This window comes from Diorhabda carinulata, chromosome 4, assembly GCF_026250575.1.
Source record: "Diorhabda carinulata isolate Delta chromosome 4, icDioCari1.1, whole genome shotgun sequence".
NCBI classification, from domain to species: Eukaryota; Metazoa; Arthropoda; class Insecta; order Coleoptera; family Chrysomelidae; genus Diorhabda; species Diorhabda carinulata.
Window position 1 is genome coordinate 10,280,430 of NC_079463.1, and position 15,633 is coordinate 10,296,062.

General features: G+C 33.0%; 1 protein-coding gene across 1 annotated transcript; it reads left to right on the plus strand.

Moving 5' to 3' along the window:
• The first annotated feature begins 1,255 nt into the window (after positions 1-1,255).
• LOC130892499 (protein yellow-like) lies at positions 1,256-9,483 on the plus strand. The gene is made up of 6 exons (XM_057797941.1): positions 1,256-1,576; positions 2,883-3,222; positions 6,094-6,320; positions 6,481-6,595; positions 7,464-7,655; positions 9,299-9,483. The coding sequence occupies exons 1-6, from the start codon at positions 1,362-1,364 to the stop codon at positions 9,449-9,451; spliced, it is 1,242 nt and encodes a 413-aa protein (XP_057653924.1). The 5' UTR covers positions 1,256-1,361; the 3' UTR covers positions 9,452-9,483.
• Positions 9,484-15,633: the final 6,150 nt, after the last annotated feature.

Sequence of the window (15,633 nt, forward strand, 5' to 3'; positions counted from 1 at the left end):
CTGAAATTTCAGAGAATTGTTCTTAAAGGATCATTCCATATTGACAAAAATCAAGTTGCAGCTTAGGTTCATAGTTTTGGACATACGAAGCTTCAAAGTTGATCAAGGATATTAAAAAGCATGTGTTCCTTAAAAAAATCACTAATCACTCAGGCTGAAGTGACAGAAATATTGAACTGAAATTTCAGAGAATAGTTCTTAAAGGATCATTCCATATTGACAAAAATCAAGTTGCAGCTTAGGTTCATAGTTTTGGACATACGAAGCTTCAAAGTTGATCAAGGATATTAAAAAGCATGTGTTCCTTAAAAAAATCACTAATCACTCAGGCTGAAGTGACAGAAATATTGAACTGAAATTTCAGAGAATTGTTCTTAAAGGATCATTCCATATTGACAAAAATCAAGTTGCAGCTTAGGTTCATAGTTTTGGACATACGAAGCTTCAAAGCTGTTCAAGGATTATTAAAAAGTATTCCTTAAAAAGTCACTTATCACTCAGGCTGAAATGACAGCAATATTGAACTGGAATTTCAGAGAAGTGTTCTCAAAGGATCATTTTATAATTGACAAAAATCGAGATGCGGTTCATGGTCAAGGTTTTGGACATAAGTTCAACAATCAAAGTTGTTCAAGAATTAATAAAAAACGTGTGTTCCTTTGAAAAATCAATCAGGCTGAAATAATTGAAATATTGAACTGAAATTTCAGAAAATTGTTCTCAAAAGATCATTCTATATTGAACAACATCGATATGTAGCTTAGGGTTATGGCTTTGAACATACGAAGCTTCAAAGTTGTTCAAGGATTAATGAAAATGATATGCACCTTTATATAATCATTCATGTTAATATGATTGGAATATTGAATCCAAATTTTATAGAAATGTTCTCAAAAGATTGTTGTATTGTAAAAAAAATCGTGATGCAAATTAAGGTCATGGTTTTAGACATACGAAGCTCCAAAGTTTCATATTGAAAAAATCGGAACGTTGTTTGAGGTCATAGTTTTGGAAATATACAGTTCCACATAACCTATTCCAATAAAAGCTATGGATAGATTTAGAAAATTACTGAATTTTCAAATTCCTGTCACAAAATTTTACTTTAATGTTAATACCTTATCCAATATAATGAGAAAATAATACGAACATTTCCAAAAACATCAATTCTAATTAAATACACGTTATATTCCCTCTAGGAAATAACCAACAATCTTCAGGTAAGTATTTAAATGACCACGTGCTAACCGGATTCAACACATATTTAATATAAATGAAAGATTCTCCATGCAACACAAAAATTCGAACGATTCGTTGCGTAACAAATTTTTATAAATAAAATTACAAGTGCCAACAACACCATGGAAAAAATCATTATTTTTATTATTATTATAATTTTTTTTATGAACGTTTTTGGAGAACTACGGGAAGCATATGAATGGAAACAAGTGACGTTTCTTTGGCCCAGTGATTCGGTTAGAAGAAGTGCAATACGAAATGGGGAATACATTCCGGAAAATAATATGCCAATGGGGTTAGCTAGATGGCATAATAAAATGTTTATTACTTTACCAAGGTAAGAAAAAAAATCTTACAATATTTTCAGTTATTTCTTAATCGATTTTTTGAGTATTAAGATGCATTTCGATGGTTTTTTGATGAATAAATCGAAATTCTAATGAAAAATAATCGATTATTATGGATTGTTCGAATGACGTTCGATTTTATGATAAATCATTTGAGTTTTCACTTTTCATACCTTTTTATTTATTTTTCTTAGTGTTTTTTGATAAAAAATTGGTTTGAAAATGATGTCAAAATTGACGTTCTCACATATTTTGGTCTTTAACAAAATATATTTAGAGGCTTCAAAGTTGTTTTCATATTAGTAAAAATATATGTTACTCAAAACAATCCTTCTGGTTGTAATAATTGAAATATTGAGCTCAAATTTCTAAATGACGTTCTTAAAGAATCATTCTATATTGACAAAATCCTGATGTTTATTAGGGTCATGATTCTTGAAATACGGGGCTTTCAAAGTTGTTCAAGTATTAATGGAAAATATATGCTCGTTTAAAAAATTACTTAGACCGAAATATTTGAAATATTGAGCTTAAATTTGAAAGAGATATTCTTTAAGGATTATTCTATATTGACAAAAATTAGGATTAGGAAATGAAATATTGAGCTCAAATTTCGATAAGATGTTTTCAAAAGATTGTTGTGAAAAATTAGGACGTTGCTTAGGGTCATGGTTTTGTAAATACAAGGCTTCAAAGTAGCTCAAATATTTATAACAAGCATTATGTTTGTTTGAAAACTACTAAGGTTGAAATAATTGATATATTGAGTTCAAATTTTAGAGAGATATTCTCAAAAGATCATTTTATATTGAAAAATACAAGATGTTGCTTAGGGTTATGGTTTTGGAAATAAAAGGCCTCAAAGTAGCTCAAATATTTATATCAAGCATTATGTTTGTTTGAAAACTACTAAGGTTGAAATAATTGAAATAATGAGCTCAAATTTTAAAGAGATATTCTCAAAAGATCATTTTATATTTAAAAAAATCAAGATATTGCTTAGGGTCATGGTTTTGGAAATACAAGGCCTCAAAGTAGCTCAAATATTTATATCAAGCATTATGTTTGTTTGAAAACTACTAAGGTTGAAATAATTGATATATTGAGTTCAAATTTTAGAGAGATATTCTCAAAAGATCATTTTATATTGAAAAAAACAAGATGTTGCTAAGGGGTCATGGTTTTGGATATACGATTTTTCAAAGTAGTATAACATATTTTTATTGAGAAAAAAAAACACTCAGGCCGAAATAATTGAAATATTAAATTACACGCCATTTTCACGTGTGTTTCTAGATGGAAACGTGGTGTTGCCGCTACACTGACATACATAAACATGCAATCGTCAAAAAAATCACCAACTCTAATCCCTTATCCCAGTTTTGAATCAAATCGAATACCAAATGGTAGGAATATAAAAGACGATGTCATTATATCCACCTTCAGAGTACAAGTAGACGTTTGCGATAGACTGTGGGTCATAGATTCCGGTTCTTTCGATTTTTTCAATAACACCAAACAAGTTTCTCCACCTTCAATTCTAATTTTTGATCTTAATACGGACACCCTATTGAGAAAGTATTATTTAGCGGATGGTGATGTGGCGTGTGACGGGAGCTCTGTTATACCTGACATCGTAAGTATAAAATATATACTTGGTACACCCTGTATATATTATGGATAAAATTATTATATTGGGCACTGTGTAAATGCTTTGAAATTTAATGAAATTATGTTAAAAAATTATGAATTACGTCATTGCCAGATTAACTAAATCATATATATGTTAATGAAACAGAATTAAAATTATAAAAAAATTTACCAATTATATAATGGAAAGTTTAATTTAGGAAATTAATTTGTTTGTGGTTATAATGAGATGAGTCCAAGAAACAATTTATTTTGTGATATTATCACGTTTTCCTGAAATGTACGACTAAGAACTAAAAACCAACTATCCTTACAATTATAATAAACAATTATTTACGTCAAACAAATATACAATAAATTGTTTATTGGATTTAATTCGAATGTTTTACGTAATTTATTTAATCATACATTAAAAAAATACTTAAGAAACAAATTAACTCATTACTACTCCCGGTATATAATTGTTTTAAAAATAGAAATCGTTTCTCAAATAACGCCGTTGGGCTCAAATAACCTTCCAGATTGATTCGAATACATTTTTAATATGCCATCTATCGGAAAACAATAATAAATGTATCAATATAACTGTAGATGTCATCTCTGTGTAGTAATTGTACAACAAAAATTAACCGAAAGATGTCGCTCAAGTCCCTTCACGACAACAAAAAGGATAGGTGAAGAATTCTTTAAGTTATTAACTTAAATTCTAAAAGAATGTGACTACTATCTATATACTTATATACATTTCGTTTCCTCCTATGGTACATGGATGTCTCAGAAATGGTAGTAAAGAGCTAGTACCTCAGAAGAGGACCACCAAAAAAGTTCAATACCCAAGTGGATGAACTGATTTACATCATTAGATGATATCTGGAATGGAAGAGCCGAAGTTACTACAAAAAAGAAATGCGTTTAATGAAACACTACCCAAACCAATGGAATACAGCAGACATAAACATGCTGACTTTCCCACTATTGGAAAGCGTATAACTAAATACTACCCAATGAGATGAAATGAAACGGAAATAATTATGCTGACTTCCTACAGAATATACTCAAGGAAATAGAAGAACCAAACACTACTCTATGAGATGGAATGAAACGAATATAAGCATGCTGACTTCCCACAGAATATACTCTAGGAAAGAGTAGATCCAATGGGAAGGCATGAAGCAGATATAAACATGCTGACTTTGTAGAGTGGTTTAAATTTATGTCTATACCTAGAGAATATTTGTTCTACTTCCAGAATTAGACTTAACTTCTCCCAAAGGAGGCTAGCTCTTAATTATCTATCAAATTATCAAAATTTTTCTCATATCTTTTAAGTCAGCAGAGATATAAATAATTATATGGGCTCTGGCTATATAAAACACTCTAATGAGCGGTGTGAATAAAAACGAGTACGACGAGTATTTACTTACAAGTAAAGTGTAACGAGTATTTAAACTCCAAGTAAACCGTCGAGTTTACTTGTGACCGTGTACTCGCCAACCCGAGGGTATACTAGCAAGTATTTACTCGCGAGACAACTGAATTCACAAGAAAGGCAAGTAAATACTTGTAGCGCCACACAGACTACGCATAATTTCCTGTTGTTTTCGCCGCTAAACTAACCTTGACTCCACGTCGTTACTCACAAGTCAATTGTCGTTCCCGTTTGTTTTTGTCCTCTTGCAGCTGTATGAAATGGATGAAAGTAGTGTGACTTCCGGTTGTGACAATAGAGCTATTTTTGTACCGTTATTGAAAGACTTTAGTGTTGTGCTAAATAAATCCATGTTGCCTAAAGTTGCATCTGCTAAAGAGAAGGCATGGGGATGTTTAGCCGACCAGTTTTCGAAAAACGTTGGGAAGCAAGCTAGTTTTGGACAGTTAAAAAAGCTATTGAACAATATGAAAACCGCAGTCAAGAAAAAAACTGATGTCAACGCAACTGGAAAAAAATCAATAACATTGTTGTCATGGGAGGCAGTTTTCCTAAAAATTTGCGATTCAAACGAGAACCCAGTTTATTGCAAAATATCAGGGGCTTCATGCGTTGTATTGGGAGCACGTAATATGCACGTGAGTGCAATCTATAGCACCAATGACAGTCGGAATGCGAAATTTTGAAGCCCAATCTGCCTTGGCCTAATCCATATCTTCAATAGTGCGTGGAAATTTAATCCAATCTTCAGACTTCGACACTATTTTATCCAATACACTTGAAAATGTTCTGCTGACGGTACTTCTTTCAACCCCCATGTCGATGGCAACTAACGTATCTCAGAAAAATTTCCATCTTTTTTCGAGCAGTTAATCCTCCACCCCTTGCATCAGTATTTTCATCAAGAAAGTGCGAAGTGAGAAAATCTACGTTTTCGCTCTCAAACCGTAATAGTCCCTTAGATAGATCGGGACTTATATACGCCGGTCTCTATAACGTTTCACACCACGCAGGTTCATAAATGCAGCCATCTTTCGTGTACAAGTACGACAGCAAGTCTGGGGTCGGCTTGACTTGCAAATGGACGAATATTTACTTGCTACAGAAGTATTTACTTGCGTTTATTCACACCAAAATTGGCATTTTTCGGAGTTTTACTAGCCTCTCAAGTATTTACTCGCGGGTAAGAGTAAATACTTGTTTTATTGACTTCAATTTTGGCGTTTACTTGTCATTTTAATATGTTCAAGTATTTATTTGTCCTACTCGTTTTTATTCACACCTCAAAATGAATTCATATTTTATAAAAAATATGCTAGTATACGAATTTTTCAGTCCACGTGAGTGTTTGTATCCAAATCGCCATATTTTATGCTCTGGTTATTATAAATAATTTAAAATATTTCATATTTTGACTTCACATCGTAGATTGTTGATGTGACTAGAAATACTTGCAATCAAGCTTTTGCTTACTTACCGGATTTGGGAGGTTATGGTCTTATAGTATATTCTTTCGCTGAAAATAGATCGTGGAGAATATCCCACAATTTTTTCCACATGGATCCTAACGAAGGAGATTTGTGGATTGGAGGAATTAACATCCAATGGAACGATGGAATTTTCGGAGTGGCTCTTGGAGATACGAACGCAAGGGGGTAAATTAAATATAAATAAAAGCTTTAAATCTCATTTTATTCAATTTTTTGTGTAGAGTACATAATTTGTGGTAAAAATCACACCAACTACTTTTTAATATTTTGAATTTTTTTCTCATTTTTATTTATGAATCAAACTAATATTTTTTTTAATTTTCAGTTTTCGCAAGGTGTATTTCCATTCAATGATCAGTACTCACGAATATTCAGTTAGTTCAGAAGTTCTGAGAAATGAAACGATGGCGACATCGTCAAATAATTATAATTTATTCAAGGTAGATACGAAAAATCTAATTTAGTTTGACTAACGAAAAAATTTTCAACATTTTCCCATTAGTTTTATCCATTTTTTCATTGGTACAAGCTATTTTTTGATTCATTTACACTCTATTCTATTCACTAACACTTAATACTAATTTATTTGAATAATAAATTGTTTATTAACTTTCCTTATTGCTAGAGACTCGTTTTATATACTATAATTAAATTCTAGTGAGTTAGTTTTCTGGAAATCTCTTATTTTTCGTAAATAAACAGGTCTTCTTAGAAATCGACTATATAAAATAGGTTGCAAAAAACATAATGTAGATAGGTTACAAAAAATAAGCTGACCTTCCAAGAAATACCCGGTGCGACCACCATTCTATTAACATATTAGAACAGTACTGGCTTCAGGATCTATATCAGTGGGCCAGTTCGTCATTGGTACTTCCATACAGATGTTGATCTACTGATTAGGTTATTCATTGAAATCAACTATTGTTTAATATATTCTATATAATGACTCACCAAATGCCATAATTTTGATTGTGTGGTAATTTATTTAAGTTTAATCAACATTTTTTGAACTGTTCTTGTGTGAAAGCTCCACAACTTTGATTAATACACGATATACAAGTTTTTCCAGCAGCTCATGCTTTGGTTTTCCGTCTCATTGTAACTTTACTTTGTGATGAAACTTGTAGTAAAATGTAAATTAGTTTGAATATTTTCTAATTTGTATTCTAACTGAAATATTGACATGGAGCCCGAGAAGTTTTCGAAACTATCTGGTTATTATAACGACTCATTTTTTGTTTGGTATTGGTATTTCCCAAATTATAAATTGCAAGGTTCTTGGATATGTAGAACTAACTTTTTTAGCACGAAGGTAACAGAGGAAGACGTTCACAAGCTTCTCCTTCAGATTACGATAGAGAAACTAGTGTACTATTCATGAATCAACTACAAAAAGACGCTATTGCTTGTTGGAATACAAACAAAAAACTCGACGAAAATTCTTTCACTCTCATAGAACAAGACCACGAGAGATTAGAATTTATAAATGATATATACGTAAGTAAATTTTAGTCAAAATTTGTTTCAACATCTTTTCTAACAATTAGTTTTCTGTTTTTCGTACTCATCCTTTCAAAAAGAACAGTTGGTGTCATATGGAGATCCAGATATTTTCACAGGTTGGATTTGAGGCTAGGTTTTTGTTGTGTTATTCCATTAGAAGTTGGAAAAAGAGTGAAATTTTCACATAATTACGTCCTTCGTAGAAGACCTAGATTTTTATGCTAGAACTATCATTCAGTATTGAAAATCCAGTCCGGTCCTAAGAAGAAACTTGTTCCTACCAAGCCATTCATGCTGGAGTGTACCTGTTGGCTATATTATTTAGTATTGAGGGCTTGGAATCTTCCATCTAATGTTTTTCGGTGTGATTCCAAATATTATCAACGATCGCAGGCGCAATTTTGTTGCGATCGATAAGATTTTAGTTGCTCGAGCCTGAAAATTTTTGGGGATATTAAGCTTATATGCTCTCCTTGTAGTCCAGTAGGACTTTATCGGCACTAAGAAGAAGCTTGTTCCTGCCAAATCATTCATCCTGTTGGCTATATCATAGAGAGCATGGAATCTTCCGAGCACTGTTTTTCGTTAGTGATTTGTGGTTATAAGTCCTTATTATCACTAATCGCAGGCGCAATTTGGTAACAATAGATAAAAAAGGAATTGGACATTCACCCACAGCTTGTGTTAAGATTTTAGTTGCTCGAGCCTGCTAATTTTTGGGGATATTAAGCTTATATGCTCTCCTTGTAGTCCAGTAGGACTTTATCGGCACTAAGAAGAAGCTTGTTCCTGCCAAATCATTCATCCTGTTGGCTATATCATTGAGAGCATGGAATCTTCCGAGCACTGTTTTTCGTTAGTGATTTGTGGTTATAAGTCCTTATTATCACTAATCGCAGGCGCAATTTGGTCACAATAGATAAAAAAGGAATTGGACATTCACCCACAGCTTGTGTTAAGATTTTAGTTGCTCGAGCCTGCTAATTTTTGGGGATATTAAGCTTATATGCTCTCCTTGTAGTCCAGTAGGACTTTATCGGCCTTAAGGAGAAGCTTATTCCTGCCAAGTCATTTAATCTGATGGCCCTATCATTTAGTATTCTGAGCTTGTGATGTGTGTCTTCAAGATCCAGTAGGACCTTAAAGGAACTAGTTGAAGGTCGAACTCAGTCCAGTTACGAAGAAATACATGATGATTTTCTAATATATAAAAGCTTTTGCCTTTGTATCCTGACTGATTTGATAAGAATACTACCAAGAAACTTCTTGATGCAGCGTAAGTGATTTCGTGAAACTTGCAGTTACCAGAATCAGATTATTTATTGTCATCCTATAGCAGATTCAAGTCTTCTTCGGTTATTGCCGCACACTTGAAATCGTGTCAGTTCTTTGGAAACAGTGAATTAAAATCACCAAGCCAAAGTGCCACTTAAACTTACTTTGCTTGTGGTAGCTGTAACTGGACATTGTTTTTAAACCATTTCTTCTTGAATAACGTGCATATTTACACACTAAAACTTGCTAAATTCGACTACCTTGTTTTAACCATTCGTAACCTCAACTTTATCCAGCGTATAATGAGAAATTCTTGTCAATTTTATTGTACCGTTTTAGATACAACTGAATTTGTGTTTTAGATTGATCAAAATAGAAATCTTTGGGTTTTATCAGACAGAATGACAAAATTTTTATATGGAAATCTCAATCCCAACGATGTAAACTATAGGATATTGTATACTACAGTAGATCGTGCGATTAGAGGCACTTCTTGTGAATATAATAGGTTGTAAATTTTTTTCAACAAAATATAAATATTAAGCTACACGATTTTTTCTTACAAATATTTCCTCCATATTCCAAATTCCATAAAATTAAAACGAACAATAATCGGAATGTTTCGTTGTGTGTTTGTTAGCCTTCAAAAATTTCATCTGGTTATTGTCCCCAACATTCTTCACTAATGCTTCATTCAAATTCAAGATATTTGTATTGATTTATTGGTGTTACTTCATTAGTGTTAAAAAGAAGATTAAGTAATTAATCAAACAAAGATATTACCATATTTATCAGTAGCCCGTTAATACGTTTTGTAATTACAGTTAATATACATATTCAGACTTTAAAAGCATTTTAAATAATGGAGTACTGCTAAGTATATAATCATTAATGAAATTAGTTTATGAATAAATTACTATGAAACGGTATTTTTTTATATAACGAATATAAACAGCAATAACAACTTAAATCATTAACAATGAGGATAATGCACTGTGTTCAATAGAATAGTGTTAAGTATTTCATCTTCTACTAAACGAAAATCCCTTAAGTTGATTGTTTTCTCAAAATGCCCTTCAAACTCTCCCAATGACAATTGGAAATAACCAAATTAACCAAGAAATGACGTAGATTGTTTTGGGGACTCGTTTTAGCACTTATACATAGAAGATATTTTAACTCTACATCTTATTCTTCTGTCTAACCAAAGGAGGTTATTTTTTGAGGTCCCACATTCCTGAGTGTTGATACTACTCCTTTAAGATTCTTCAAGCCTCTTGGCGAAATAGGGAAGATATTCCGGAAGTAGATGCTCTGCTGTTTTCATGGCTTTTCCTCAGAATATGCACTATTCGTCATTTGCCATGCCCATCGTCTTAAAGTGGTATTTGACGGGGCACTGACTTATCAGAAGACCGATCATCAGTTTCATGTCGTTTTTGGTCATCACGTCTTCAGACTTCTTGGCTGATATGGTTATGAATCTTTTGGATTCTCCTAGACCTGGAGTGTTTCTCCAGTAAGAGTTCATCTGATTCTTCAGCCATTCGTTCAGTTCGTTATTGTGGCATCTCGTGAGGACACAGTAGGGTTATGGTCCACGGTATGGAGTCGTTACCCCTTTTTTGAGAAGACTGTTTGCTTCTTCATTTCCTGATATACCCTGGTGGCCTGGAAACTAAATTTTTGTTAGCTAGTGCTTTTAGATTTTGTTAACATTCCCAGATTAGTTTGGATATGCACTCAATAGCTTCTCTTGGTTGGAAGAATATGAACTAGAACTACACACCATCTCTGAACGACAGGGATTGTTGTACGAGAAATTTCTAATTTTTAGAGTTCATAAAGATTCGTGTGTATATTCCTCAACTTCCAACTGATTTTGTTGAATGAACAGAATTGTTATAATAAATATTTAGGATACACTTTGAAGAAGAACTCCCTTCATATTGATGTAAATCTGTCGTTAATATAATCAATATTATAATAAAGATTATAATTTAGAAACACTCGCTATTGTCTTCTAAATTCCGAGAATCAAATAATTGAATGATAATGAGGTCGATAATTTTGATCAACTAATCCCAGATCAACGGTATCGTTTATAAACTGGTACTGTCAAATTGTTGCCACATTTTAATTTTTTAATGAGATCTACTGTTCTTTGACTACACACACTCAATATTTCTGAATAAAAATTTTCAAGTATCAAATTAACCGTATCAAAAAAATTAATAAAATGGTATCGAATTGTATTTTTAATTGAGCTCCTACAAGTTTCAGTTTTTGTGATCATTTGTACTTTCCATAGGTGATCAGACGGTTTGTATTGAATTTTTTGACGTCAATAGGCGTCCATGTAAGTGCTGAGTACTCACAGATGATGTGGTCTGCAATTTCTTCCTTTTACCATATACTAGCAGCATTCCAGGCTGTTTGTCATGCCCATAGTGTGGAGGTGAGGTCCTAGATGACTGTGTACAGTTAAGAACTAGTAGAACCTCCATAAATTGAGGCTCAAATATTATCCAATTCAACCCAAATTTATAATACTTCAACACCAATCTTCATCTACATCCTCATAGACCATATTTGGGAAATGAATGATCCATAGGATATCTAGTAGATATTCATTACACTACCAATGGTCGATGTCCTTTTAGAGGCTAATTAAACATTACCAAAGACTGATTTTCTTTGAAAAACCGATCAGGAGCTTTGGCTTCAACCTTTTGACGTCAATAGTTAAGCTGTGTAATTACTGCGCACTCTCAGATGTCGTAGTCTGCATTTTTTTTCTTTTACCATATACCAGCGGCACTCCAGGTCGTCTGTGATGCCCATATTGTGGTAGATGACTGTTCCTAGTTAAAAAACCAGAAGAACCTCAGTGAAATAACATAGTTAAATAAATTTAAGCTCAAATATTATCCGATTCAAACCCAATTCATAATACTTCATCACCAAATCATCCTCTACATTCTCATAGTTTTTAATTGGGTAGTAGGAGGTCCATAGGACATCTAGTAGATAGATATTCATTACACTACCAATGGTCGATGTCGCTTTAAAGGTTAATTGACTTTACCAAAGGCCGATGTCCTTTGAAAAACCGATCGGGCGCTTCGGCTTCAACCTTTTGACGTCAATAGTTAAGCTGTGTAATTACTGCGCACTCTCAGATGTCGTAGTCTGCATTTTTTTTCTTTTACCATATACCAGCGGCACTCCAGGTCGTCTGTGATGCCCATAGTGTGGTAGATGACTGTGTCCAGTTAAAAAACCTGTAGAACCTCATTGAAATAACATAGCTCAATAAGTTTAGGCTCAAATATTATCCGATTCAAACCCAATTCATAATACTTCATCACCAAATCATCCCCTACATTCTCATAGTTTTTAATTGGGTAGTGAGTGGTCCATAGGATATTTGGTAGATATTCATTATACTACAAATAGTCGATGTCCTTTGAAATACTAATCCGATACTTTTGACATATCTAGGCAAACTATGAGGCTGCTGGATACTTTTTGTGCTTATCTCCCAAAATATCTTGTTTTGATTTGATTAGGAAGAAGCTATCATCGACCAAATCTTCTTCTAATCCTGTTTCATAGTAGGATCAAATAAGCAAGAGGCAACTTGACATTACCTACCATCAGGCGGTTTGGCTTGAGCCTTTTGACGCCACTAGGCAAATAAGTGCAGGGTATTCACAGATGACGTGGTCTGCAATTTATATGCACCTGCAGCATTTCGGGTCGTCTGTGATGCCCATAATGCGGAGATGACTATGACTAGTTACAAATATGATTTTGGACATGTTATCCAATTACTTTACGCGTACATTGTAATTTCTTTGAAACATTTAATATCATTAGGTGTTCTTTGAATTAGAATAGAGTATTGAACCGTAAAATGCGTAGGATGGTAATTTAAACAATGAAAAGAATTTTTCACTAACCACCTCATCAAGTTGCGAGGTGTGTCAATCAGATAAAAAAAGGGTATAATTGTATACCTAACCACATGCGACAAAATGTAAATTAAAAAATGTCTGAGGGATAATAAAAATTGAAGAAGTAATGAATTGATATTTACAGTTCATTCAGTAACAAAGCAACGACAAAAAATACTTTTACGGTCATTAAATACCGTATATTTCATATGTTTCATTGTTAATACAAAGTCAATTAAAAAAAATGTGCAACGAATAGCTCTGTTTAACGGTCATTACGAGAGTAATTCGTGTTCGGTGTATAGCTTGTATTTTTCATGTATATACGAGGTACATCCACAATGTAAGTTCCAAGTCTCTCAACGCTAGCGCTACCATAGCAATTCCGAGCATGCGCTGGCTCAAGCAGAAGAAATGTACGACATTTTCAGATGTTTGTTGCTGACGTGTTCTTTTGCTTCTTTGATTACCCATGAACTGGTTGACGCAATTGGAAAGAAGCTTATGCAAATCGCTAATTCATAATTAGTACTCTTGCTATGGAATTTCTACAAAACTCACACTAATTCATGAAAATTGTTGTTGAAAAACAGAAATTCTGAAAAAAAAACAATGGCTGAGTAATGCATTTCAGTTTTTGACACGCTGCAATGAAGACGGTGATGATTTTTTTACTCGGATAGTCAAGAAAGATGAAACTTGGTATTATCACTTCCCAGAAACTAAATAGGAATCAATTGAATGTAGGCATACTTCGTTTCTAACGAAATTTAAGCTTAAGCAGATCTTGATACATTATGTGCCCCGTTTTTAGAGATAGAAAAAGCTTTTTTGCTGATTAATGCTGATAATATGAGGTCTGGTTATGAAAAAGAGTTTTATTATAAAAATTATTCTACATTCTACCGCTTCCATCACTCAAATCGGGTCCCTTTCAAAGCAGATTTTTTTCTAATCTCTCAAGGAAATCTGAGCAGACCCGTTGATCCAAGAGCTTTTGGTCAGGAGTCAGATTTTTTGGCAACAACTTCGCACAGACTTTTGTCATGTGTAATTCTTCGTGTAAAATGTTTCTAACCGTTCCTTTATCGGTGTTTACAGCCTCGACAATCATCCGGATGGTCACTCGACGGTCTGCACGCAAAATTTGATTGATTTTGGTCATTGTTTCCGGAGTTGAAACAGTCACAGGGCGACCCCATCTTCAGTCATCTATCGGCCCTCAATAAAGCGCTTACACCACTTAAAAACACGCGCACGAGATAGAGAATTGTTCCCATAGGTCTCTTGCAACAATTTATAGCACTCAGTCGGAGTTTTTTCAATTTTAACAAGAAAAAATCACGTTCGTTTCAAACCGCTACTGCACAAATACTATAAAAGTGACAGAAATGTGTTTTGGGACGTGCATAGACAAGATACCCAAGGCACTACTCGTTTTATACCCCAACGGTCTGGGACGCCCTCTAGGCGCGCAGTCCTGTTATTTAATAGCCTGACCTCGTACTGATAATACTTCTGCTACTTCTTGTTCTCTTACTGGAAGGTTTTTTTGACTTGAATTCATTGGAAAAACTTGAAAAAGGAAAATTAGAAGAAAAACTAGGATTAAAAGTAATAATTTAATTATATAGTGTAGTTATGTATAATAGTGTAGTTATGGAATTTATACACGAACTTAAAAATTTCCCATAACATGATTTTGGTGACATATATCGATAATTAAATTGTCATTTATATAAAAACGCTAAGAACCCCTACTATAATCTGTCAAATTTATGGAAATAATTTTTTTAAACAACGTATACAGTTGAAAAAATTTAAAAGCGCACCTTGTATTTTCTTATTTGATTTTCAAATTACCCTCAACGCCTTTTTTAAAGCGTCATCTGCAATAGCTACCTTGTTCGAGAACCAGTATCAAGTTCAAGGTAATTCATTGCCATTTACAAATTATCGAGTGCATTCAGATCAACTGACTGCAATTAATGAAAATTGATTTGTCGTTGAGGCTCTGATGGACCCAATCGAGGCGTCAGAGTTATTAATTTCGGACAGGTTCTTCTTTGAAGATGGAACAAAATCTTTTTTGTCACCAGCGTCTCCTACCACTTATAAGAATCAGAATCGGGAGGCTACACGCATTTGGTGAGTTGTAGGGCACTTGAGCTAATCGAAAAATTTTTCTTGTTGATTGTATATTTACAATTTGTGTTTATGTGTTTTTTGGAATTACTTTAGAGAAGGTAAATAAAATTCGTAATTCATTTTAAATTGATTTAAATTTTTTATTGTTCAACGATCAACTGATAAATTTATTAGTAACTTACGTTAACTTAAAATTGGGATTTAACTTGATATTAATAATATAAAAATGTAGGGAAATGAAAGTATATTAATGAAAAAAGCAGTTTTCCAAGAAAAATGACAATTTTTTTATTCAATTAGACAGTTTTCCAAAGTAAACGATATTTCATTGAAATAGACAGTTTTTCGGGGCGAATGATAATTTTTTATTCAAATAGATCAAATAACAGATTTTAATGAAAATTGAGTTTTCCAAAATGAATGACAGTTTTTCATTGAAATAGACAATGCAAATGACATTTTTCCAAGCCAATTGACAAATTTTCATTGAAATATACAATTTTCCAATGCAAATGACAGTTTTTTGTTGAAGTTGAAAGTTTTCCAAGACGAATGACATTTCTTTATAGAAATAGACAATGCAAATAAAA